Here is a 24,698-nt window from a genome sequence, read left to right as displayed (position 1 = left end):
ACGAGCGCTTTCACAAAATATAAAAATCTTTGTATTTAGGTGAAAAACAAAAAAATGGCACGAGTTTAAAAATTTTACATGTCGTAGGTACCCTACTTTGAGCCGCCACAGCGCCGTCCCTGGGGCATCTGCAGGGTTCATCTTCAAAACTTAAACTCGAATACTCCTTGGCTACGCTCACGCCAAATTTTATCCCGATCGGATCAGCCGTTTAGAAATGCCAGATTTATTTCCAAAAAATTTCCATTCTGCCCCACTGTGCACTAGTACAAATACAGTTATGCGCAACATGTATTTTTCACTTTTCCCGCTAACCACCAATTTCTGTTGTCTTTCACAAAATATAGCTGGGGAAATTCCCAACAAATGTAGCACCTTAAATAGACGTTTAATAACATTCTTTAAAGACATTATAAAAACTAATTCGTTTATATTTAGAAATTAGAATGTGGGTGACGACGGACATATATTTTTGTAAATAAAAAAAATTTTCATACATTGAGATCATGTCATCGATAGGGTTTTTAATTAATTTGTTAAATATAAACATTTTATTATTGTTAATTTTTTTACATATTATTGCCAATGTATGGATACTTGAGTTTGTTTAATTTGTTATGGTCGTGAATATTATGTCTAATAATTTCAATTTATTATTCAATTAAATTAATTCGTTTGTAAATAAGGTTTTTATTGTGTCAGTGTGTTAATAAACTTTAATTTAATTTAAATGTTTTCAAAATACTTATTTATACTTGGAAAAATACTTTTATTAAAATAGAATGAACTCTGGATCTTTTATTCGATATTCGAAATGTATTAGAATAATTTATTAGTCTAGTCTATAGTCTAGACTATAGTCTAATCTATAGTCTAGACTATAGTCTAGTCTATAGTCTAGTCTATAGTCTAGTCTATAGTCTAGTCCATAGTCTAGTCTATAGTCTAGTCTATAGTCTAGTCTATAGTCCAGTCTATAGTCTAGTCTATAGTCTAGTCTTTAGTCTAGTCTATAGTCTAGTCCTATAGTCTAGTCTATAGTCTAGTCTATAGTCTAGTCTATAGTCGGTCTATAGTCTAGTCTATAGTTAGTCTATAGTCTAGTCTATAGTCTAGTCTATAGTTAGGCTATAGTCGGTTAGAGATAGTCTATAGTCTAGTCTATAGTCTAGTCTATAAGTCTAGTCTATAGTCTAGTCTATAGTCTCGCCTATAGTTAGTCTAGTCTATAGTCTAGTCTATAGTCTAGTCTATAGCTAGTCTATAGTCTAGTCTAGTTTAGTCTAGTCTATTAGTCTATGTCTATTCTATAGTCTATAGTCTATAGTCTAAGTCTTAGTCTAGTCTAGTAGTCTAGTCTAGTCTAGTCTATAGTCTAGTCTAGTCTAGTCTATAGTCTAGGTCTTAGTCATAGTCTATAGTCTAGTCTAGTCTAGTCTAGTTCTAGGTCTATAGTATAGGTCTAGTCTATAGTCTAGTCTATAGTCTAGTCTATAGTCTAGTCTATAGTCTATAGTCTATAGTCTATAGTCTATAGTCTATAGTCTATAGTCTATAGTCTATAGTCTAGTCTAGTCTAGTCTAGTCTATAGTCTAGTCTAGTCTATAGTCTATAGTCTATATCTATAGTCTATAGTCTATAGTCTATAGTCTATAGTCTATAGTCTATAGTCTATAGTCTATAGTCTATATTCTATAGTCTATAGTCTATAGTCTATAGTCTAGTCTAGTCTAGTCTATAGTCTAGTCTATAGTCTAGTCTATAGTCTAGTCTATAGTCTAGTCTAGTCTATAGTCTAGTCTATAGTCTAGTCTATAGTCTAGTCTATAGTCTAGTCTAGTCTATAGTCTATATTCTATAGTCTATAGTCTATAGTCTATAGTCTATAGTCTATAGTCTAGTCTAGTCTATAGTCTAGTCTATAGTCTAGTCTATAGTCTAGTCTATAGTTTAGTCTATAGTCTAGTCTATAGTCTAGTCTAGTCTAGTCTAGTCTAGTCTATAGTCTATAGTCTATAGTCTATAGTCTATAGTCTATAGTCTATAGTCTATAGTCTTAGTCTATAGTCTATAGTCTATAGTCTAGTCTAGTCTATAGTCTAGTCTATAGTCTAGTCTAGTCTATAGTCTAGTCTATAGTCTAGTCTATAGTCTAGTCTATAGTCTATAGTCTATAGTCTATAGTCTATAGTCTATAGTCTAGTCTAGTCTAGTCTAGTCTATAGTCTAGTCTATAGTCTAGTCTATAGTCTAGTCTATAGTCTAGTCTATAGTCTAGTCTATAGTCTAGTCTATAGTCTAGTCTATAGACTAGTCTATAGTCTAGTCTATAGTCTAGTCTATAGTCTAGTCTATAGTCTAGTCTATAGTCTAGTCTATAGTCTAGTCTATAGTCTAGTCTATAGTCTAGTCTATAGTCTAGTCTATAGTCTAGTCTAGTCTATAGTCTAGTCTATAGTCTAGTCTATAGTCTAGTCTATAGTCTAGTCTATAGTCTAGTCTATAGTCTAGTCTATAGTCTAGTCTATAGTCTAGTCTATAGTCTAGTCTATAGTCTAGTCTATAGTCTAGTCTATAGTCTAGTCTAGTCTAGTCTATAGTCTAGTCTATAGTCTAGACTATAATCTAGTCAATAGTCTGGTCTATAGTAAACAGTCTAGTCTATCTGTTCATCCTTCTCGAAGGAGGGATAATATATAAAATAAATTATGTTAAAGGTGACTTTCAGATTATATAATTTTTTTAAATAAATTTTTATAAAATTACCTCATTTTGTATATTATTCGATGTCATCATCATTACAAATGTCACTAACATGGGTACATCCCAACATATCGATATCACATAGGGAAAAATAATTTCCAAAACATTTACAAATTCCATTTCAAAAATTACCGATATTAAAAAGAATGGTCCGGAGGGAAGGTAAAACATGGCATAGGCCACAATGGGTAATAATATGCCACCGAATCTATAACTCAACTCATGTTGGCAAATACTTAATATTGTTTTATGTTTTAACAATAAAACGCGTAAATGTTTTAAACTTTGACCTGGTGATAGATTTGTTTGTATTACAACACACATTTCATTATTTAAAAATTCCAAGCAAGAAGTCAAAATTTTAGTCACACAAATATGCAACATAACAATAATGCTACAAATAGCAAAACTCATGGGTAACATTATCAAATAGGAAATCAAGGCACCCGTCTTTAATTGAGAATTTAGAAATGCTGCATAATAAATCATAAAACTGATTAGAGTCAAAACTAGATAAATATAATACAATTGACGTAAAGTTATGCCATGACAGCATTGGTGCAAATAAATGTCTTGACATTGCTGTACCAGTTTCATTATTTCAATACAACATTCTTGTCTGACATGAAAGTAAACATAAATCGCTGACAATAACAGACAGCAAAATAGAATATTTACATTCAAATAAGTATTGCCTGTTTTATTGTAGATTCTTAAATTGAAATCTTCTGTATGCAGAAGCCAATATATAAATATTGAATAGCATATAATTTGAGATATACACAATGTCACTATAGAGCGAATTTTGTCTTGTCGGCTGACATAAATACTTTTTACACTTTCACCGTTATTATATTGAAAATTAAAGAGACCCAGCAATTTAAGTGTCCTCAGAAATGGTTTTAAATCCCAATCGGAGGACATGCTATTAACAACTAATTGTAGATTTTTCAGTTCATACGATGGTAAGCGACTATTATTTTCAATTAAATTATTAATTGATTATAATCTATTTAGATAAATGTGGTACACATACCAAATTTATTTTTATAATAATGTAATTGAACTCAACATTAAAAATGTACATATTATTGTTATACCCTACACCACTATAGTGTAGAGGATATTATGCGTTTCTAACCAGAATCACTTTCTTAGTCGATTAGGTTATGTCCGTCCGTCCGTCTGTATGCCCATGTAAACCTTGTGCGCAAGCTACAGGTCGCAATTTTTTAAATAATTTGATGATAATTTTGACTTGGTAGAAATCGGTTCATTATTTCACCTAGTCCCCATAGAAACTTACCCTCGATTTGGGCTCTTGAGTTCATAATTATGTTAAATGTTCTAGTATCTCTACAAAAATCGGCACAACTTAATTTTTGTATAAGTATATATATTACTGCCGCTCTTCTAATGATCGGGCCTCAATTAACCCTGGATATGAAGGGACACAGTCACATGGTAAGAGCAATACTCAGGGGACTGCGTCGGAACTAGAAAAATAGGTTGAAATAGAGATGTGTAGATAATAGGTAGAGTAGAGTAACCAGTTTTATAAAGTTTTTGGGAACTATTTTGCAGCAAGGCTGTTCCACATAGAAAGAAGTTGGGCGGTACAATCGCCAATCTTCCACAAAGGGGTGTGTTTTTGATAAAATACATGTGTATCGGGAAGAAGTTTAATATAAGAAAAACACTCAAGAGGTTTTTGTATGGAATCGAAATGGTTGTCGAAACTTCATATAGCTTTACTTCATTCAAAATAAAAACAGCTGGTAACATAAAAATTGTTGTAACGACAATATAGATAAGAATCAAGAATATAGATAAGAATCAAGATTCTCTAGAATATAGATAAGAATCAAGATTGTCAGATACCTAGGAATCATATAAGAAGGTACTTTTTATATATCTCAAACATCGGACATTTGAGAAATGATTGGAAACCCTTTGGAACGCACTGCTTACCTCATTTGCCAGATTATTATATAAAAATCCCGCCAGATAAATAGACAGCATAGGCAGCAACCAGGAAATTGTTTGTAAAAGCATTTTAAATGATTGCCAAAAAGTAAATTCCTTACTGCCAAACTCTAATATAGCCATTATGAAAAAATTCGATATCGCTTCAAGACTTACGAATATCGTACAAATCAACATGGGAATACCATAAATACTGCTAATTTCCACTGAAGATAAAAACATAATTTCTCCATAAAATAACAACAAATCACGGCATTTCTGAAAATCAAGTTCATTTATAGAACTAAAGTAAACTCTTAATTTTAGCTGTTCCATAGATAGGGAAACATATTGAAAGCAATACGATAGTGATCTAACAATTCGTATGTATATGGAGGAAATTACCGATGTAAGAATACAACGAAAAGCATACATTATAAAGGGTAAATGTAAAAATCCCTTAACTTCTGCTGTCGCTGTCCTCATGAGTTGTAAGAGATTTAGGAAATAAATGAAACAAATAATTAAAAGTATTCCCACACGTTTCTTACAACTTAAAGGAAAAGTATCGATATCCATGTTTAAATATTTATAACTCCATTTACGTATAGTTTCCAATATTTCTAAATGTTTATGTTGTTTTAAAATCCACCATATATTTAAAAAAATATGTATTTCACTAGTAAATTGCATGGAAATGTGTAGATAATAGTTGCCGGTTTCGTTGAAATTTGGATAGAAATATTTACTTTTAAAAAACCAATTAAATATAATGCATATGATCAATAATATCTGTATGATCAAATGATATATATAGAAAATATATTTATTTTGAATTATATAGCTATCGTTAATCACATCGTAACGGACATTTAATAAACCGGCGATTTTAAGAAAGTTGTAATATACTTTAAACTCAAATTCGTTATTCATGTTTTTTATTTTATTTTTTCCTGTAACTTTTCCATGGTCTTTTGTCTAACCGACTATCTTTACTAAATAGTCGATTTATTAAAATTAACAAAATATTCTATAAAGGGTTTAAGGGCTTTTGTAAAAATTGGTTAAGTTATTGTTGATTACTTAAACGTGTAATACAACAGACAATGGATTAAGTAAACAGCAGGTTATGTCTAGAATGCATGGTAAATTACACAGGACAACAAAATTTCAACCTAGAAACCAGAGTATACTTTTGAAAGAATTGAGCGACGTTAAATGAAATATGACTCAGAATTTTAGATAGATAGATAGATAGATAGATAGATAGATAGATAGATAGATAGATAGATAGATAGATAGATAGATAGATAGATAGATAGATAGATAGATAGATAGATAGATAGATAGATAGATAGATAGATAGATAGATAGATAGATAGATAAATAGATAAATAGATAAATAGATATATAGATAGATAGACTACAAGGAAAAGACATCACATACTAAACCAATGAACTATATACCCCAATCAGTCTTGCGATTTTTCTTCTCAAGACTCTTTAAAAGGGTCCTTGGGGTACATTTTAGATTAACCATTCCACCAGAATTAATATCTTTCTGGTGGAATGGTTAATCATTCATTTACACAAAGAGTATTCTCTTGTTGCCTTATTAGACATCAAAGGTGCCTTTAATAATGTCGAGCCCGATGCCATCTGTGAGTTGATCAACAAACTTAGCACCTCATTAAAAAGCTCCTGAATAACATGATCATTAGTGCAACGAAGCACTTGGTGGATTGGGACTTAATCAACAAACTCAGCTCCTGAGTAACAGAGTTATTATTGCAACGATGGGCGGAGTCAACGTCTCAAGACTTGCTAATCGTGCCACACCTCAAGGGGGAAGTCTGGCTCCAATACTCTGGAATGTGTCTATGGACTCCTTGTTAAGGATAATTAAGACTTTCGCTTATGCTTAGTAAGTGGAGCTTTTCCTTGCTAAACGGAATTAGACTTAATACTACTGATCATGCGAAGTATCTCTAAAGTCCCCTTCACGCGAGCACACAAGTATGATCTGTCAAAATTTTGTGTAAAAGAGAACAGATGGGATCGTCTAAACGCAATTAGTAATGAAATAATCACACATTGAGAGAAAATACGGATTTAATATTTGACATTCGTATGGCTCTCTTCATTTTTTGAAATTATTAAAAAAACAAGAAAGTCGCATTAGATCAAGGATGTATTTTTATGTAAAGACATACAAAAAAAGTGAAACAGCTGTTTCCATCTTACTTTGTTATTGTTTTATACCAATCGTGTAAACACAAAAAATATAAATCATACGAGTTTTATTCGCTTTTTTGTCATACGGATGGAATTTAATTTTACTTTTTCATTAGACTTGTCGTACGTAAAGTGTGATCGTCTGAAGGGCCCTTAAGTGATCCTTGAGAATAAGTAAAGCTAATATAGCTCTACACTTTTAAGAGAGCGATTGGTACCAATAGGAGTGAACCATTTTTTGAGTATCTGAGTCCCACTCTAATTGATCCAAGATAAGTGGATCCGTGGGTAATAGGGTATAAGTCTTCCTTTTGAAATAGTGTGACGATAAACCTTCCGATTTTTTTGCGATTTTTATGAAAGTCCATATTTGATTTTTTGAAAAGTTTTAATTATATGTTCACGGAGTCCATTTAGAACGTAATAAGAGTTGAAAATGAATGATTTAGAAATAAATGGCATACGTTTTAAAGCTAACAAGATCAAAAAATTATAATTTGTTGGATCAGGGATAAGTTTAGGCCTGAAAAGTGTGACTTACTCTTTAGTAGAAGAATTGGTCTTTCAAGTTATTGGTTTTTTAACAAATAAAATTCGATAAAAGAAATTTGAGGTAAACATTTTAAGCAAGATTACAAATAAAAATCCATTTTCAGAAAAAAATATAAAGAAACTACTTCTAATATTTAAATCTTTCAAAAAATCATAACCAATTACCTCTTTACTTGTGTTGTTAACTAAATATCCAACAATTAAAAATATTAACATTGGTAATAACCACGTTAATGAATACAGTGATGATAAATGTCCTTCAAATCCAAATACTTGTGTATCAATTTCCGTTATAGCCATTATATAACCACTGCCCACGCATTCGAAACTTATAAAAGTTGTACAAATAAATAGAGCAAAGCCATAAATATTGCTAATTTCTGCTCTTGAAACGACTAGAATTTTATTGTGAATTATTAATAATTTTTTCAATATTTTTAAATCACATTTGTAATCTGTAGCAGATACATTCGGTTGTAATGTAAATGGTGTTATGGACAACGAAACATATTTTAAACTATTTGATGCAATTAACACAATATAAATATAAATCGAAGACACCAGAGTCGCTTTAATACAACAAATAGCGTATGATACCCAGGGAAAATAGAGCAAAGAAGGAATTCTATCACTTTGTATGTCATAGAATCTTAATAAGTTTTCCAAGTAAACGAGAGGAATCACAATTAACATTATCGCACATGTTCTATGGTATAATTTTAAATTTTTCGTCTTTCCACCGGCAAATTCATTTGAATATAATTCGTTCCATCTTCGTATGGTCTCTAAAAGTTTCAAATGTCTATGTTGCCGCGCTAGCCACCATGTGTTGAGTAGTATATGAGCTCCAGGAGAAATTTGCATCACTATATAAATGTAATAGTTTCCTGTTTTATTGAATCCACTAAAAAAGTATTTTTGTTTATTAAGAATTAATAAAACTATCGATATGATGACAGAGATTTGTATGATGGCAAAATATATATAATAATATAAAGTATTTTTTATTTTAAAACAATTTTCTTTAGTATCGTATGAAACGGACATAAAACCCGCTAGTTTTAAAAGTTTATAAATAACCGTGAATTGTTTCATTATGATTTTATGGATGAATTATTCGAAGTCTACTGATTAGCAATGTTAGTGACTATCAATTGCAGCTAGTTAATGGCTGCTTTTGCTATATGATGAATTAATTTATGAATAATGAATAGATAAATTATTTATCACTTGGGATCTAATTGGAACCACAGTTGCACACGAAAGTTATGGACAACTCGTGAGTGTTAGATAGAAAGATAGATAGATAGATAGATAAATAGATAGATAGATAGATAGATAGATAGATAGATAGATAGATAGATAGATAGATAGATAGATAGATAGATAGATAGATAGATAGATAGATAGATAGATAGATAGATAGATAGATAGATAGATAGATAGATAGATAGATAGATAGACAGATAGATAGATAGATAGATAGATAGATAGATAGATAGATAGATAGATAGATAGATAGATAGATAGATAGATAGATAGATAGATAGATAGATAGATAGATAGATAGATAGATAGATAGATAGATAGATAGATAGATAGATAGATAGATAGATAGATAGATAGATAGATAGATAGATAGATAGATAGATAGATAGATAGATAGATAGATAAATGCAGTACTCGATGAGCAGATTTTATGGAAATCGGAACACAAAATTTAACATACCAGAAGTGTCCTACTTTTGGGCCACCTGACCTCGCCTTTGGTGGGTCCATTAAGTCCAAATTCAAAGCAACACTTCCTTTTTTTGTACGTTAAATTTCATACAAATCGGCCAACTAATGTCCCATTTATTAACTCACACATATCAATATAATTAACTGTAATATAGTTTTTAAAAATTACAAATAATTACCTCTTCACTAGTGTTATTAACTAAATATCCAATAATTAAAAATATTAACATTGGCAATAACCATGTTAATGAATACAGTGATGATAAATGTCCTTCAAATCCAAGTACGTGTGAATCTACTCCCGATATAGCCATTATATAGCTATCTCCCACTGTTTCGGTAATTATAGCTGTTGTACATGTTAATAGGGCAAAGCCATAAATATTGCTAATTTCCGTTCTTGAAACGACTAAAATTTTATTGTGAATTATTAATAATTTTTGCAATATTTTTAAATCACATTCCCTAGCAGAAACGTTTGATTGTAACACATATTCTGTTATAGAAATTGAAACATATTTTAAACTATTCGATACAATTAACACAATATAAATATAAATCGCAGACACTAAAATCGTTATAACACACCAAATTATATATGTTATCCAGGGAAAATATAGAAAATTTGGTATTCTATCAGTTTGTATGTGATAAAATCTTACAGCGTTTTGCAGGTAATTAAGAGGAATCACAATTAACATTATTGCACATATTTTTTGGTATAATTTTAATTTTTTCAAATTTTCAACCGTTAACTTATTTGAATATATAACGTTCCATTTTCGTATTGTCTCTAAAAGTTTTAGATGTCTATGTTGCTGCGCTAGCCACCATGTATTGAGTAGTATATGAGCTCCATGACAAATTTGCATAACTATATAAATGTAATAGTTTCCCGTTTTATTGAATTTACTAAAAAAGTATTTTTCTTTATTGAGCAAAAATAAAGTTATCGATATTGTTAGTGCGATTTGTATGAGCGCAAAATATATATAATAAAATAATGTATTTTTAATTTTAAAACAATGTTCATTAGTATCGTAAGAAACGGACATGAAACCCGCAAATTTTAAAAGTTTATAAATAACCGTAAAGTGTTTCATATTTGTTTTATAGAGGAAGTATTCGACGTCTACTAATTAGTGATATTAGTGGTTACCATATAACGAATAAAGGTTGTAGTAATTTAAGAAATTAATTTATGAATAATAAATAGACAAATTAATCTTCACAAGGAATCTAAATATGTAGATGGCGACCTTACAGTGGAGCAAGTAAATTGTAAAACATGTTTTACCATTTTTATAACATAAATTTCAAAATACATAGTACCACTTCAGGAACATCACTTAGATCAGCATGTTTAGAGCAAAACGTAGGTCCTAAAGTCTAATTATGTTCGCTCTCGAGAGCAGGGGAAGAACTTGGATGATTAACTACCATGTCTTCTCTTTCTTTGTTATGAAATATCCCATATAAACATTATATAGTCCACTGCCTTTAGAATGTATTCCATATTAACAGTGACCAGTTATTAGTGGCAAATGATCTATCTATTTGCCATCGATGCAAGATTGATTCGAGTGCATACTTGGCTAATGGTTCCTATTGATCGCCATCTTAGTTCCTATTGATCTCCATCTCAGTATGATTGCAATCCCGGGTAAAAGTGGTACTGCCAGTACCTCTAGTCTGCCGGGACTATAAATGTATCCCCAGCCTTTCCTGGAATGACTTAACCGGCAGACCATAGGCCAGAGTATGCCTAGGATAAAATTTGATTGAAATTCGGGGAGAACGAAGTGCTATGGTTACCTGCCGAGGCTAGGGCCTTTCCTTAGATTTTATGTACCTGGAGTCAAACCAGAAACCGGTAGCTCACAGGGAAGTGTTTTGGACGTTGGCTGTGGTATGTTCAGGGTTTACTCTGGTCATAACAGATTTACCACAATGTGTTCTCTGTGACTAACAACAAGTCCTAGACTTATTTGATGGTTTCAGTCTACCGATTACGTCTCTAGGTGCTGTTGCCGACTCAACAGACGCCATCCTGTCTGCGTAGTTGTATATAATGTTTTTGAATTTCGGAAGTTAAGCAACGGGCCATCAATGTTCAGAGATTATATAACTCGAGTTATCTTGTACATGGACCGGCCAAAGCCTGTATCAAAATTGCCACCTGCGTGTGCTTTGCAAGTCATAAAGAGGCGGTGGTCAGTCATCTAACAGCTCATCCAGTGGTTGTGAAAGTACCACCGTGTAATAAAGCCATCATGGCACATGTTGACGTAAAGCATTTCGATTTATACTTAGCCCTGTTCGATATCAACAAGAACCTAGCATTCAAAAGTGGTGAAAACAATGGATCTTATGTTTTCCAGAAAATATGTATAACAAGGTCTGTCTTTCCAGAATTAACACTCGAGATTATATAGGAAATTGGGTTGATTATCTCAAAAGGCTAATATTTCGACTAAATTGTTTACATCAAAAGTATTAAATAGATTCTACAATGACAAAATATTCGGAAACCGTTTATGCAAAAGTCGAGTAGGTTTACAAAAATTCTCTAAACTTAAATCCATTAGAAAACTTACCTCCATTCCTATTTTATTGCACAATAAGCCCACAATCAAACATATTAAAACTGGCAATATCCATGTCATGGCTTCAAGAACGGTTTTTGTGCTATTAGAACCCATTTCTGATATGGCCAATAAATAAACACTCGATGTTGATTCCATAATAACAGCAATTGTACACACCATTATGGCAATACCATACGTACAGCTAACGTCGACTTTTGCCATATGCTTTACTTTATAATAAAACATAAGCAGTAGTTGAACCTTCTTAATTTCTATACTATTCAAGTCCAAAGTTTGATGCAACATAGAATCCGATACAAATTCCATAAATTCAGTTAAAGACATGACAATACAAACATAAATTGAGGAAATTATAAGCAATAATAGAGTACGCAAATAATAGGCAATCGAGGGTAAATAAAAATAAATCTCATCTATTTCAATCATTGAAAGCACCATACGTATTGTTTTAAAAAAGTAAAATCCAAAAACCAATAGTAGATATCCCATGCGGATTTTTGTATAAAAGAGATATTTTGGAGATTTTAAATATTCGTGCCTCCAGTTATGTATCTTTAACAAGAGCTTGTAGTGTTGGTGTTGCCTCAAAATCCACCATAAATTTAATAATACACACAAACTTGAAGAAATATTGGTAGCGATATGATTGAAATAATTTCCTGTATTCTGGTATTCATCAAACATGAAAATTTCTGAATTGAACATAAATAATGCAATTGAGCATATATGCACAATTTGTAAGCATATGTGATAAATATAATACGTTATATTATTTGAAATTTTATAACACTTTAAATGTTTATTATAATAAACGTTCATTAAACCGATTATTTTTAGTAAGTTATAATAGATTCGAAATTCATCGAACATTTTACAACTGTATTTAATGTTTTCGATAACTGTTACACACTTTTACTGAATATAAATTTGTGTTCTAATACAAATACTTAAAGAAGGACTAACTTACACAAAAATGTAATTATAGATTTCATTATTAGATAGATTTCATATTAATAATTTGTCAAAAATATTGACCTAAGGAGTAAAAGATAATTTTTATGTTAATTCGAAAAACAGACAGAGAATCAGTTAAACTCAAACTAAAGTTAAAGTGTCTTTTGACTATGAGACTTTTCGTAAGACTTTACGCATGGAAAATGAAATTAAATTACATCTGTAATCTGCTTAAAAAGAGAATAAAAGATGTTGATTTATATTTTTTGCTTTTATACTATTGGTATAAGACACTAACAAAGTAGAATAAAAACAGCTGTTTCATTTTTTATGTGTTTACATAAAAATAGATCCCTGATGAAATGAAACTTTCTTTCATTTCAAAAAATGAAGAGAGCCATACGACTGTCAAATTTTTCTTTTGTTCTTGTTGTTCTATCTATCTATCTATCTATCTATCTATCTATCTATCTATCTATCTATCTATCTATCTATCTATCTATCTATCTATCTATCTATCTATCTATCTATCTATCTATCTATCTATCTATCTATCTATCTATCTATCTATCTATCTATCTATCTATCTATCTATCTATCTATCTATCTATCTATCTATCTATCTATCTATCTATCTATCTATCTATCTATCTATCTATCTATCTATCTATCTATCTATCTATCTATCTATCTATCTATCTATCTATCTATCTATCTATCTATCTATCTATCTATCTATCTATCTATCTATCTATCTATCTATCTATCTATCTATCTATCTATCTATCTATCTATCTATCTATCTATCTATCTATCTATCTATCTATCTATCTATCTATCTATCTATCTATCTATCTATCTATCTATCTATCTATCTATCTATCTATCTATCTATCTATCTATCTATCTATCTATCTATCTATCTATCTATCTATCTATCTATCTATCTATCTATCTATCTATCTATCTATCTATCTATCTATCTATCTATCTATCTATCTATCTATCTATCTATCTATCTATCTATCTATCTATCTATCTATCTATCTATCTATCTATCTATCTATCTATATATCTATCTATCTATCTATCTATCTATCTATCTATCTATCTATCTATCTATCTATCTATCTATCTATCTATCTATCTATCTATATTTATATGTTACTTGTCGGGATATGTTAAAGATAGTGCCTATTCAGAGCCAATCGAATCAATTCCAACATAAAAACTCAAAATCCGTGACGTAATTAGTGGAATAAACCAGCCCTTTGGCCAAAATTTGATTGAAACTGTCCTGTCTCAAAATTTACCGAATTCTCCTAACCGATGAATATAATTCTTTTAGAGCGGGGTTTTGAGATGGCAATCAAATGCCAATTAATATTCAGATTAGTTAATCTAAAAATAAATTTAATCTTATGTTAATCCCCTTTGATGTTTTGAGTACAAGATTAAACTTCGCAGTGTTGCCATACAAAACAACAGAAAACGTCACTGTTTGTTATCAAAACAATGCATATTTTATAAAAAAAGAAGACAATTGTAAATTTAATATGAAAATTAATAAAAACTTAAATTAAAAACAAAAAAATGTCTTTTGAAGTGTCCATAACTTATACTAATCAATAAATAGAACATTTTAATGTTAATATTTATTAAAATTGTATTATTTTTTTTGCATCAGCTGTTTACACTTTTGCATTTCGTGCTTATGTTTAAACCACCTCCATTGGGCGCTTAAACTTGCAAACAAAATTAACTAATTGAGTACTCAAAAACATCTTTCGAGGATTAATTTTAATTTAATCGCTAATCTTTCACCTAAAGATTGGCCATTTTCAAGTTTTCTACTGAAATTAATATAAAAATTTCAACTTTTAAACTTACCGTTTTTTCCAAGTTATTACAAGCAATTCCCAGGATAAGGTATATTAAAATTGGAAACATATATGACAAGGATTCAATTGCTCTAAATAAGGTTTTAAAATTCATTTCCGATGTACCGAAAATATAAACATTAGATGTTGCTTCCATAGTTATAGCAATTGTACAAACCATAACGGCAAGCCCATACGTACTGCTCACCTCCTGTCTCGCCAGATATCTTATTTCATAGTATAGCAACAACAAATCATGAAGTTTCCTCATATCCAAATTATTAAATTCCAACATTAGATTTTCCATAGAAACAAAAACATATGCCATACAATCAGATAATGTAAGGACAATATAAAAATAAATTGATGACACAACGATCAATAGGAGAGTTCGTGTAAAATAGGCGAACCAAGGTAAATAACACCAATCAACACGAGTAATTAAGAATGACGAACGTACGATATTTAAAGCATAGATTACAAGAGCCAGTACAAGTATTATCACACGGATTTTGGAATTAATTCGATGTCTGTGATTGTTTAAATATATGCAATTCCATTTATGTAAACTTTCCAATAGATGATAATGCCGGTGTTGTCTAAAAATCCAACAAAAACTTAGTAAAAAACATAAACCAGAAGAAATATTTGCCGAGAATTGATTGAAATAATTTCCGGTTTTATTGTATTCATCGAATATTAATCCTTCTGGATAAAATATGAATATAGAAATCGATAGCATCCATATAAATTGTAAGAAAATGAAACGTATATAAAATATTAGATTATTTTTTATTCTATAACACTTTCTATTTTTATCGTAACAAACACCTAATAGGCCGATCACTTGAAGTATATTATAGTAGAGTTCTATTTCTTTTAACATTTTGATTTAACGTATTACTTTACACTTCGAAGGTTTAAGCCAAATTAGTCTTAGGCAAAGAAAAATTGTTTATTTATAGTGGAATCTTTTATCCTTTCATTAATTTGAATAATTTGTAAAAAATTGTTATCGATTTTAAGGTGAACAAATTAAATTCAATTCCTTTCATTTGTTTTATTAGAAAAACAATTAAATATTGTTACAAATTGCTGAAAATTGTTTGGTTATCAGTAAAGTTCTAGAATAGGTAAAAGTAAGGTTAACGCGAATGCAAAAGTTAGGTTAATTTTATAGCACTAAATGTTTAATCAATTACTTTTTTATTTCTGTTACAGAAAAGTGAATTTGACTTTTTAGAATGGTCACCATTGAATGACAGATGCTTGATGTTATCGGACGATTGGACTAGTGATACGTTGTTTTCTGCGATAAATGGTCCTTTCCCATTTCCAGACTCAAGAGAAATTGGTAAAACTTTCAAATATCCAATATAAACAACTGACTATTAACAAGTTTTAACTGTAATCTAATTATAATCTTTAGCACGTGGCGCTGGTATTGCAGATTTTATACAACCCAGTTTGGGTCCATTACAACCGAATTTAGATGATATTGATTTAACATTTGTTGGTACGTAAAAAGGGAACTACTTATTGCGAAAAAGCAAAAATAAAAAAGTTTTGGCAAACATATCAAATTATTTGTATAAACATTTAGTATCAATAAACTTTAAAAAATACTTTGAAAATTAAACAAATTTTAAACTTTTAGAACTATTACAAAATTCCCGCTTACCACCAGTACCGGAAGAAGGTTCAGATGAAATGATTAAAAATGTCGATTATGGATTTTCTTCCATAATGGGTAAGTTGTAACAAAACCTTTAACTATTTTATCATAAAATATTTATTCTCGTTTATTTGCCAGGAGCTGAACAAATAGATTCTAGTAATATGATGGATGTCTCCTCCTCCAATGTTGTTCAATCAATGCCAAATAACAATGATGATACAAATATGTTGGAACTTAATACACCTCTTAATACTCTACAGTTTTCTGATATTGAACAGCAATTTGCTACACGAGGTGGCGCTAACAATAGTGTACAAATGCTTCCTCCCGTCAATCGCACAAATGAAACCGCCAATCAAATGCAGTCTCTTACAAATGATGATGCCATTATGAGTGATGCCCAAAGTACCTCGAACAGCATTCTAATGCAACAGGTTAATCGACAACAGATGAAACATTTCAGTAATTCTGTTAGTGGTGGCGGCGGTAGCTCCCTAAGTGGTGGAGGAGACAGTAATATTATTAGCTCAGCGGGCAGCAACAGCAGTATGGGACGTCAGAATAACAATGACTTCCCCGTGAAGAAAGGACGTATTTCAAAGAGTTCTCAGAGACCTTTTAGGTAATTTATAGGGTTTTTATTGTTAACATGCTTAGAATTCTTGGGCAAACCAAAAACAAAATTACTTTATTGTTTAGGCGGGAGCCGCACAATTACGACAAGGCCCAGCCGACTCTGCATCAGACTACTATCTATCAGCAGATGTTGGCGGAACAACAAAAGAATCAACAAATGCAACAGCATCCTCAACATTTGCAGCAGCCCACACTAGCGAGCAACACACTGCATCACCAGGCCACTGTTTATCAGGCAGCCCAGCAGCAGCAGCAGCAACAACAACAGCAGCAAGTGCAACAGCAACAAACGCTCAGCAACACATTTACACAATCACCTCAACAGTATAATACGAATTTGTTAAATAATCCGGGCACTTATGGTAGTTCAACGGAAAATCTTGCAAACATGGTGAGTGGTCAGTTAACGGGACAAAATATCAACAGTAGCAATGCTGCCGGAGGTTTTGGTCTTATGACACCTCCACAGGCCCCAAATCAAATGAACGCCAGCAATCAATCAAACAATAACACTTTGCAAAATATTAAAATTGAGGTTCCCTCGCCGGATGTTCTAACAATGTTTAATTTGTCGCAGGGTTCAGCGGAGGGGTATGCTACCTACAAACCATACAATCATACAGGTAACTTTAAAAAATCCGCCTCCACTGGTACGTATATAAATATGAGAGGCAATACATCTAACAATCAAATGTACATGCAACAAACACAACACGATCAAACATCCTCTGCCGGAGGTGGTACCATGCATACACAATCATTACCTCTTACACTGGGCATTCATTTGCCTGGTTTAGCAAATGCTTTACAAACACGACCCGCCCAGTTATCACCACCAAATATGCAACAAACTAGTCAGCAACGTATCATAACGCAACAACTTAATTTACCTCCACAATCCACGCAACAGCAAACCCCACAACAACAGCAACAAAAACATCATCATCAGCAACAGTCGTCTAATCAGGCACAACATTTACAAAACCTGTTAAATTCACAACATCAACAACAACAACAACACCATCCACAGCCACAACATCAAATTTCGCAACCAACAATTTCCACCAATTCTTTGGTGCCAAAAGAAATTTTTCGTTCGAATAGTTTACCCTTGAATGTATCACTGCAGAAGCTCGATACACGTTTAACACAAAACGACAATAATTTTGCGGTGCCAACAAAATATCATGTGGGTAAAAGTAGTAAGACACGTTCTCGCAGTAATTCAATACATCAGCACATGATACACTCATCGGCATCGTCTTCATCGTCCTCCTCATCATCAGCATCATCCGCAAATGCAATGCTTGTTAACAGTGGTACTGGTGGTGGTGTTGGCGGCGGCGTCGGTGGTACCAACACTCTAAATCTGAATCACCAGTTACAGTCGGCAACCAGTGATCCAATGCTCAATAGTACATTAGCTCAACTCTTAACAACAAGTAAGTTTGTGTTATGTTTATTTCAATACTGGCAGTTCTTGTTTAGTTCTAGTTCAGTTCTAGTTCAGTTCTAGTTCAGTTCTAGTTCAGTTCTAGTTCAGTTCTAGTTCAGTTCTAGTTCAGTTCTAGTTCAGTTCTAGTTCAGTTCTAGTTCAGTTCTAGTTCAGTTCTAGTTTCAGTTCTAGTTCAGTTCTAGTTCAGTTCTAGTTCAGTAGTCTAGTTCAGTTCTAGTTCAGTTCTAGTTCAGTTCTAGTTCAGTTCTAGTCAGTTCTAGTTCAGTTCTAGTTCAGTTCTAGTTCAGTTCTAGTTCAGTTCTAGTTCAGTTCTAGTTCTAGTTCTAGTTCTAGTTTAGTTCTAGTTCAGTTCTAGTTCAGTTCTAGTTCAGTTTCTAGTTCAGTTTCTAGTTCAGTTCTAGTTCAGTTCTAGTTCAGTTCTAGTTCAGTTCTAGTTCAGTTCTAGTTCAGTTCTAGTTCAGTTCTAGTTCAGTTCTAGTTCAGTTCTAGTTCAGTTCTAGTTCAGTTCTAGTTCAGTTCTAGTTCAGTTCTAGTTCAGTTCTAGTTCAGTTCTAGTTCAGTTCTAGTTCAGTTCTAGTTCAGTTCTAGTTCAGTTCTAGTTCAGTTCTAGTTCAGTTCTAGTTCAGTTCTAGTTCAGTTCTAGTTCAGTTCAGTTCTAGTTCAGTTCTAGTTCAGTAGTTCTAGTTCAGTTCTAGTTCAGTTCTAGTTCAGTTCTAGTTCAGTTCTAGTTCAGTTCTAGTTCAGTTCTAGTTCAGTTCTAGTTCAGTTCTAGTTCAGTTCTAGTTCAGTTCTAGTTCAGTTCTAGTTCAGTTCTAGTTCAGTTCTAGTTCAGTTCTAGTTCAGTTCTAGTTCAGTTCTAGTTCAGTTCTAGTTCAGTTCTAGTTCAGTTCTAGTTCTAGTTCAGTTCTAGTTTAGTTCTAGTTTAGTTCTAGTTCAGTTCTAATTCAGTTATAATTCAATTCTAGTTCAGTTTTAGTTCCATTATAGTTCAGTTCTACTTCAGTTCCAGTTCAGTTTTAGTTCAGTTCTGTTTCTGTTCTAGTTCACTTCTAGTTCAGTTCTACTTTAGTTCCAGTTCAGTTGAAGTTCTGCTCTAGTTAGGTTCTAGTTCTTGTCTGGTGAAAATTACGATCAAATTCCGAAAAATAAATATTAAAGTCTTATTCTGAAATATTCACGCTATAGATAGATATTTTATGTTAGCATTTCATTTGACCATGTAAAACTATAAATCACAGAGCACCAAGTACGTACGTTTTCTAAGTGCTCCATAATAATTTAAACTTAATTCAACCTTAGATTCCCGTATGTCGTCGACATTAGGTAAGCAACAAAGTGTGTCTACAAGTAATATTGCAACCTCACCAAATGTGGCAATGTCTACAATGACAGGGCTACAAATGCAAACAACACAAATGAATGTGCAAAACAAAGTGTCAACCATAACGGGACCAACTAGTAGCATGTATACAACGACTGCTCAGCAACAACAACAACCACAATATCATCAGCAGCAACAACAACAACATCAATCATTGTCTTCACCTTCATCACCTACGTTAATTAATGCAACATCGCCAATTAGCATGCAGCAACAACAGCAGCAGCATCAGCAAAAACAACTTAATCAAAGTCAACAGCAGCAGCAGCAGCAACAACAACAAAAACACATACAACAAACGCAACATCTTCATCTTCAGCAGCAGCCTCATAAATCACCAAAGAAATCAACCTCCTTGCCAACACCGGTAGCACCTTCCATGCTAAGCAGTCCACCAGCCAGTAAAGTAAGTATATTACATCGTAACTTCCATTTTGATCTCCTTATTAAATGTTTCTTCCTCTTTTTTGTCAGATGTTAAGTTATCCATTAACTGCAAGTTCTCAAACAGGCTGTTCAACACATCTCAGCTTATCACCAGAATCATTTCATGATCAAGATTCACCACTTTCGCCCACACAAAGTTTAAAGTATCCGCGCGATAGTCAACGTCGTGCTGGTCATATACATGCCGAACAAAAGAGACGTTACAACATTAAGAACGGTTTTGATCAATTGCATGATTTAATACCACAACTGCAGCAAAATAATGCCAAGGTGGGTTAATAATTTTATTGTTCCATTCATTGTTTGTAAAATATGTTTTCAATGATTTCAGTTGAGTAAAGCTGCAATGCTTCAAAAAGGTGCTGAACATATCAAACATTTACGCAATGAACGCAATGTATTGAAAGAACGCATGGATGCCTTACGTATGGAACGTGATGCCTTAAATAATTCATTAACGTAAGATTTTATAAAAAGGTTTGTTATTTCAAGATTTTAATAACAATTGTTTTTTATTTTTTGTAGACATCTTCATTCAATATTACCAGCCAATGGAGCGCCAGTAACACGTCAGGGCACGGAGCATGTTAGACAGCTCTATGAACAATATGTACGTTGTCGGACCCAGGATAATTGGAAATTTTGGATAGTAAGTTGTTTTATGAAATTTTAAAGAAAAGATTTGTTTACTACTTCATTTCTAATCCAGTTCTAGTTCAGTTCTATTTCAGTTTCAGTTCAGTTCTATTTCTGTTCGAGTTCAGTTCAAATTTGGTGATAGTTCAGTTCTAATTCAGTTCTCAATTCTAGTTCAGTTCTAGTTCAGTTCTAGCTCAGTTCTTGTTCTGTTCTGGTTCAGTACTAATTCAGTTCTAGTTCAGTTTCAGTTTAGTTCTAGTTCAGTTCTAGTTCAGTTCTAGTTCAGTTCTAGTTCAGTTCTAGTTCAGTTCTAGTTCAGTTCTAGTTCAGTTCTAGTTCAGTTCTAGTTCAGTTCTAGTTCAGTTCTAGTTCAGTTCTAGTTCAGTTCTAGTTCAGTTCTAGTTCAGTTCTAGTTCAGTTCTAGTTCAGTTCTAGTTCAGTTCTAGTTCAGTTCTAGTTCAGTTCTAGTTCAGTTCTAGTTCAGTTCTAGTTCAGTTCTAGTTCAGTTCTAGTTCAGTTCTAGTTCAGTTCTAGTTCAGTTCTAGTTCAGTTCTAGTTCAGTTCTAGTTCAGTTCTAGTTCAGTTCTAGTTCAGTTCTAGTTCAGTTCTAGTTCAGTTCTAGTTCAGTTCTAGTTCAGTTCTAGTTCAGTTCTAGTTCAGTTCTAGTTCAGTTCTAGTTCAGTTCTAGTTCAGTTCTAGTTCTAGTTCAGTTCTAGTCCAGTTCTAGCTCAGTTCTTGTTCTGTTCTGGTTCAGTACTAATTCAGTTTAAGTTTAGTTAAGTTCAGTTTCAGTTTAGTTCTAGTTCTAGTTCAGTTCTAGTTCAGTTCCAGTTCAGTTCCAGTTCAGTTCTAGTTCAGTTCTAGTTCAGTTCTAGTTCAGTTCTAGTTCTAGTTCAGTTCTAGTTCAGTTCTAGTTCAGTTCTAGTTCAGTTCTAGTTCAGTTCTAGTTCAGTTCTAGTTCTGTTCTAGTTCAGTTCTAGTTCAGTTCTAGTTCAGTTCTAGTTCACTTCTAGTTGAGTTCTAGTTCAGTTCTAGTTCAGTTCTAGTTCTAGTTCTAGTTCAGTTCCAGTTCAGTTCTAGTTCAGTTCTAGTTCAGTTCTAGTTCTGTTCTAGTTCTGTTCTAGTTCAGGTCTAGTTCAGTTCTAGTTCTGTTCTAGTTCTGTTCTAGTTCAGTTCTAGTTCAGTTCCAGTTCAGTTCTAGTTCAGTTCTAGTTCAGTTCTAGTTCAGTTCTAGTTCAGTTCTAGTTCAATTCTAGTTCAGTTCTAGTTCAGTTCTAGTTCAGTTCTAGTTCAGTTCTAGTTCAGTTCTAGTTCAGTTCTAGTTCAGTTCTAGTTCTGTTCTAGTTCAGTTCTGGTTCAGTTCTAGTTCAGTTCTAGTTCTAGTTCAGTTCTAGTCCAGTTCTAGCTCAGTTCTAGTTCAGTTCTAGTTCAGTTCTAGTTCAGTTCTAGTTCAATTCTAGTTCAGTTCTAGTTCAGTTCTAGTTCAGTTCTAGTTCAGTTCTAGTTCAGTTCTAGTTCAGTTCTAGTTCAGTTCTAGTTCTGTTCTAGTTCAGTTCTGGTTCAGTTCTAGTTCAGTTCTAGTTCTAGTTCAGTTCTAGTTCAGTTCTAGTTCAGTTCTAGTTCAGTTCTAGTTCAGTTCTAGTTCAGTTCTAGTTCAGTTCTAGTTCAGTTCTAGTTCTAGTTCAGTTCTAGTCCAGTTCTAGCTCAGTTCTTGTTCTGTTCTGGTTCAGTACTAATTCAGTTTAAGTTTAGTTAAGTTCAGTTTCAGTTTAGTTCTAGTTCTAGTTCAGTTCTAGTTCAGTTCCAGTTCAGTTCCAGTTCAGTTCTAGTTCAGTTCTAGTTCAGTTCTAGTTCAGTTCTAGTTCTAGTTCAGTTCTAGTTCAGTTCTAGTTCAGTTCTAGTTCAGTTCTAGTTCAGTTCTAGTTCAGTTCTAGTTCTGTTCTAGTTCAGTTCTAGTTCAGTTCTAGTTCAGTTCTAGTTCACTTCTAGTTGAGTTCTAGTTCAGTTCTAGTTCAGTTCTAGTTCTAGTTCTAGTTCAGTTCCAGTTCAGTTCTAGTTCAGTTCTAGTTCAGTTCTAGTTCAGTTCTAGTTCTGTTCTAGTTCTGTTCTAGTTCAGGTCTAGTTCAGTTCTAGTTCTGTTCTAGTTCTGTTCTAGTTCAGTTCTAGTTCAGTTCCAGTTCAGTTCTAGTTCAGTTCTAGTTCAGTTCTAGTTCAGTTCTAGTTCAGTTCTAGTTCAATTCTAGTTCAGTTCTAGTTCAGTTCTAGTTCAGTTCTAGTTCAGTTCTAGTTCAGTTCTAGTTCAGTTCTAGTTCAGTTCTAGTTCTGTTCTAGTTCAGTTCTGGTTCAGTTCTAGTTCAGTTCTAGTTCACTTCTAGTTCAGTTCTAGTTCAGTTCCAGTTCAGTTCTAGTTCTGTTCTAGTTCTGTTCTAGTTCAGTTCTAGTTCAGTTCTAGTTCTTTTCTAGTTCAGTTCTAGTTCAGTTCTAGTTCAGTTCCAGTTCAGTTCTAGTTCAGTTCTAGTTCTAGTTCAGTTCCAGTTCAGTTCCAGTTCAGTTCTAGTTCAGTTCTAGTTCAGTTCTAGTTCTGTTCTAGTTCTGTTCTAGTTCTGTTCTAGTTCAGTTCTAGTTCTGCTCTTGTTCTGGTTCTGTTCTAGTTCTGTTCTAGTTCAGTTCTAGTTCTGTTCTAGTTCAGTTCTAGTTAAATTCTAGCTCAGTTCGTGTTCAGTTCTTCATCAATTCTAGTTCATTTTTACTTCAGTTCTGGTTCAGTTGTCATTTTACTTTGTTACATTTTATAATAAACTTCTTTAGTCTTTAATTTAATAATTTTGCTTTAAACTTTTACAGTTGGGCCTTATACTAGAGCCATTATTAACGTCATATACCTCCACAGTCTCTAGTGCAAGTTTAGATGAATTAAGGCGCACAGCCTTTTTATGGGTGGATCAACATTGTTCTTTAATTGACTTAAGGCCAGGTAAAATACTATTTTTAAAACACCTTGCTTAAAGTTGAAAAATTTAATTATATAAAATAATTCCATTTACAGCCGTTTCAAATAAATTAAAATATCTTTCAATGAAAACCGATATTTTATCTGATCCACCCTCAACGTTACAAGAGGAAATCGCCAAAGCGGTCAACAATACAAGTGGTCATCATCCGAATTTACATGGAACATAACTATCAAAAATTTAGAGATAATTTTTAATGTTTTTATTTTCTTTAGTTAATTTTTTTATGTAGGTTTAACAAAGTGATAAAAGGGCCTTATCTGAAACCACCAATCATCAAACAATTTGTCTACACATGAAGGCATTAAACTATAACTGTAATTTAGTTGTTAATCTGCTCAAAATTTAGTTTCATTTAAAAAAAAAACTGCTCAATTAATACTTTTGGCAAATTTTAGTTTTATATATCTACTACTACGACTCTGGTGTGTATTTTCAGACAAGGCCTTAAAATATGTTTTTATTATTATTTCTATTTTGAAGTTTTTTCAATTATTTGTTTTTATTATGAAAAAAAAAAACGTACTATTAAAAGATTTTCGTTTTCAAAGAATGATAAATATTGTACAAATTGTTTACTTTGTATTTTTTTAAATTAAATTAGGAAGAAATATAAATATAAAAGAAAACATGTGCCTAAATTATAATTTAAGCTAAAATTAATTGAAAATAAATAATAAAAAATACTTATAATAAAAATTTACTTTGTTTTTATTGCAAAATAAAGTTCTTTAAAAATATATATTTAACA

General features: G+C 32.2%; 1 protein-coding gene across 2 annotated transcripts in view; it reads left to right on the top strand.

Annotated features, from left to right (window-relative positions):
* Nucleotides 1–24,455, top strand: part of LOC119604331 (protein WBSCR14 homolog) — a 63,220-nt gene extending 38,765 nt beyond the window's left edge. For both annotated transcript variants that reach the window (XM_037956896.1, XM_037956897.1), the window contains exons 6-16: nt 15,921–16,053; nt 16,129–16,215; nt 16,357–16,449; nt 16,513–16,999; nt 17,077–18,455; nt 19,769–20,256; nt 20,325–20,567; nt 20,629–20,756; nt 20,823–20,946; nt 23,781–23,910; nt 23,983–24,455. In XM_037956896.1, the coding sequence (XP_037812824.1) occupies nt 15,921–16,053; nt 16,129–16,215; nt 16,357–16,449; nt 16,513–16,999; nt 17,077–18,455; nt 19,769–20,256; nt 20,325–20,567; nt 20,629–20,756; nt 20,823–20,946; nt 23,781–23,910; nt 23,983–24,116 (3,426 nt within the window). In that variant the 3' untranslated portion in view covers nt 24,117–24,455. The remainder of the gene's footprint in view (nt 1–15,920; nt 16,054–16,128; nt 16,216–16,356; nt 16,450–16,512; nt 17,000–17,076; nt 18,456–19,768; nt 20,257–20,324; nt 20,568–20,628; nt 20,757–20,822; nt 20,947–23,780; nt 23,911–23,982) is intronic.
* Nucleotides 24,456–24,698: the final 243 nt, after the last annotated feature.

This window comes from Lucilia sericata, unplaced genomic scaffold (genome assembly GCF_015586225.1).
Source record: "Lucilia sericata isolate MDLA Ls3-8-SP2 unplaced genomic scaffold, ASM1558622v1 Contig000383F_arrow, whole genome shotgun sequence".
Taxonomy (NCBI): domain Eukaryota; kingdom Metazoa; phylum Arthropoda; class Insecta; order Diptera; family Calliphoridae; genus Lucilia; species Lucilia sericata.
Note: the sequence above shows the minus strand (reverse complement) of the source record. Positions and strands in the feature narration are given on the sequence as shown.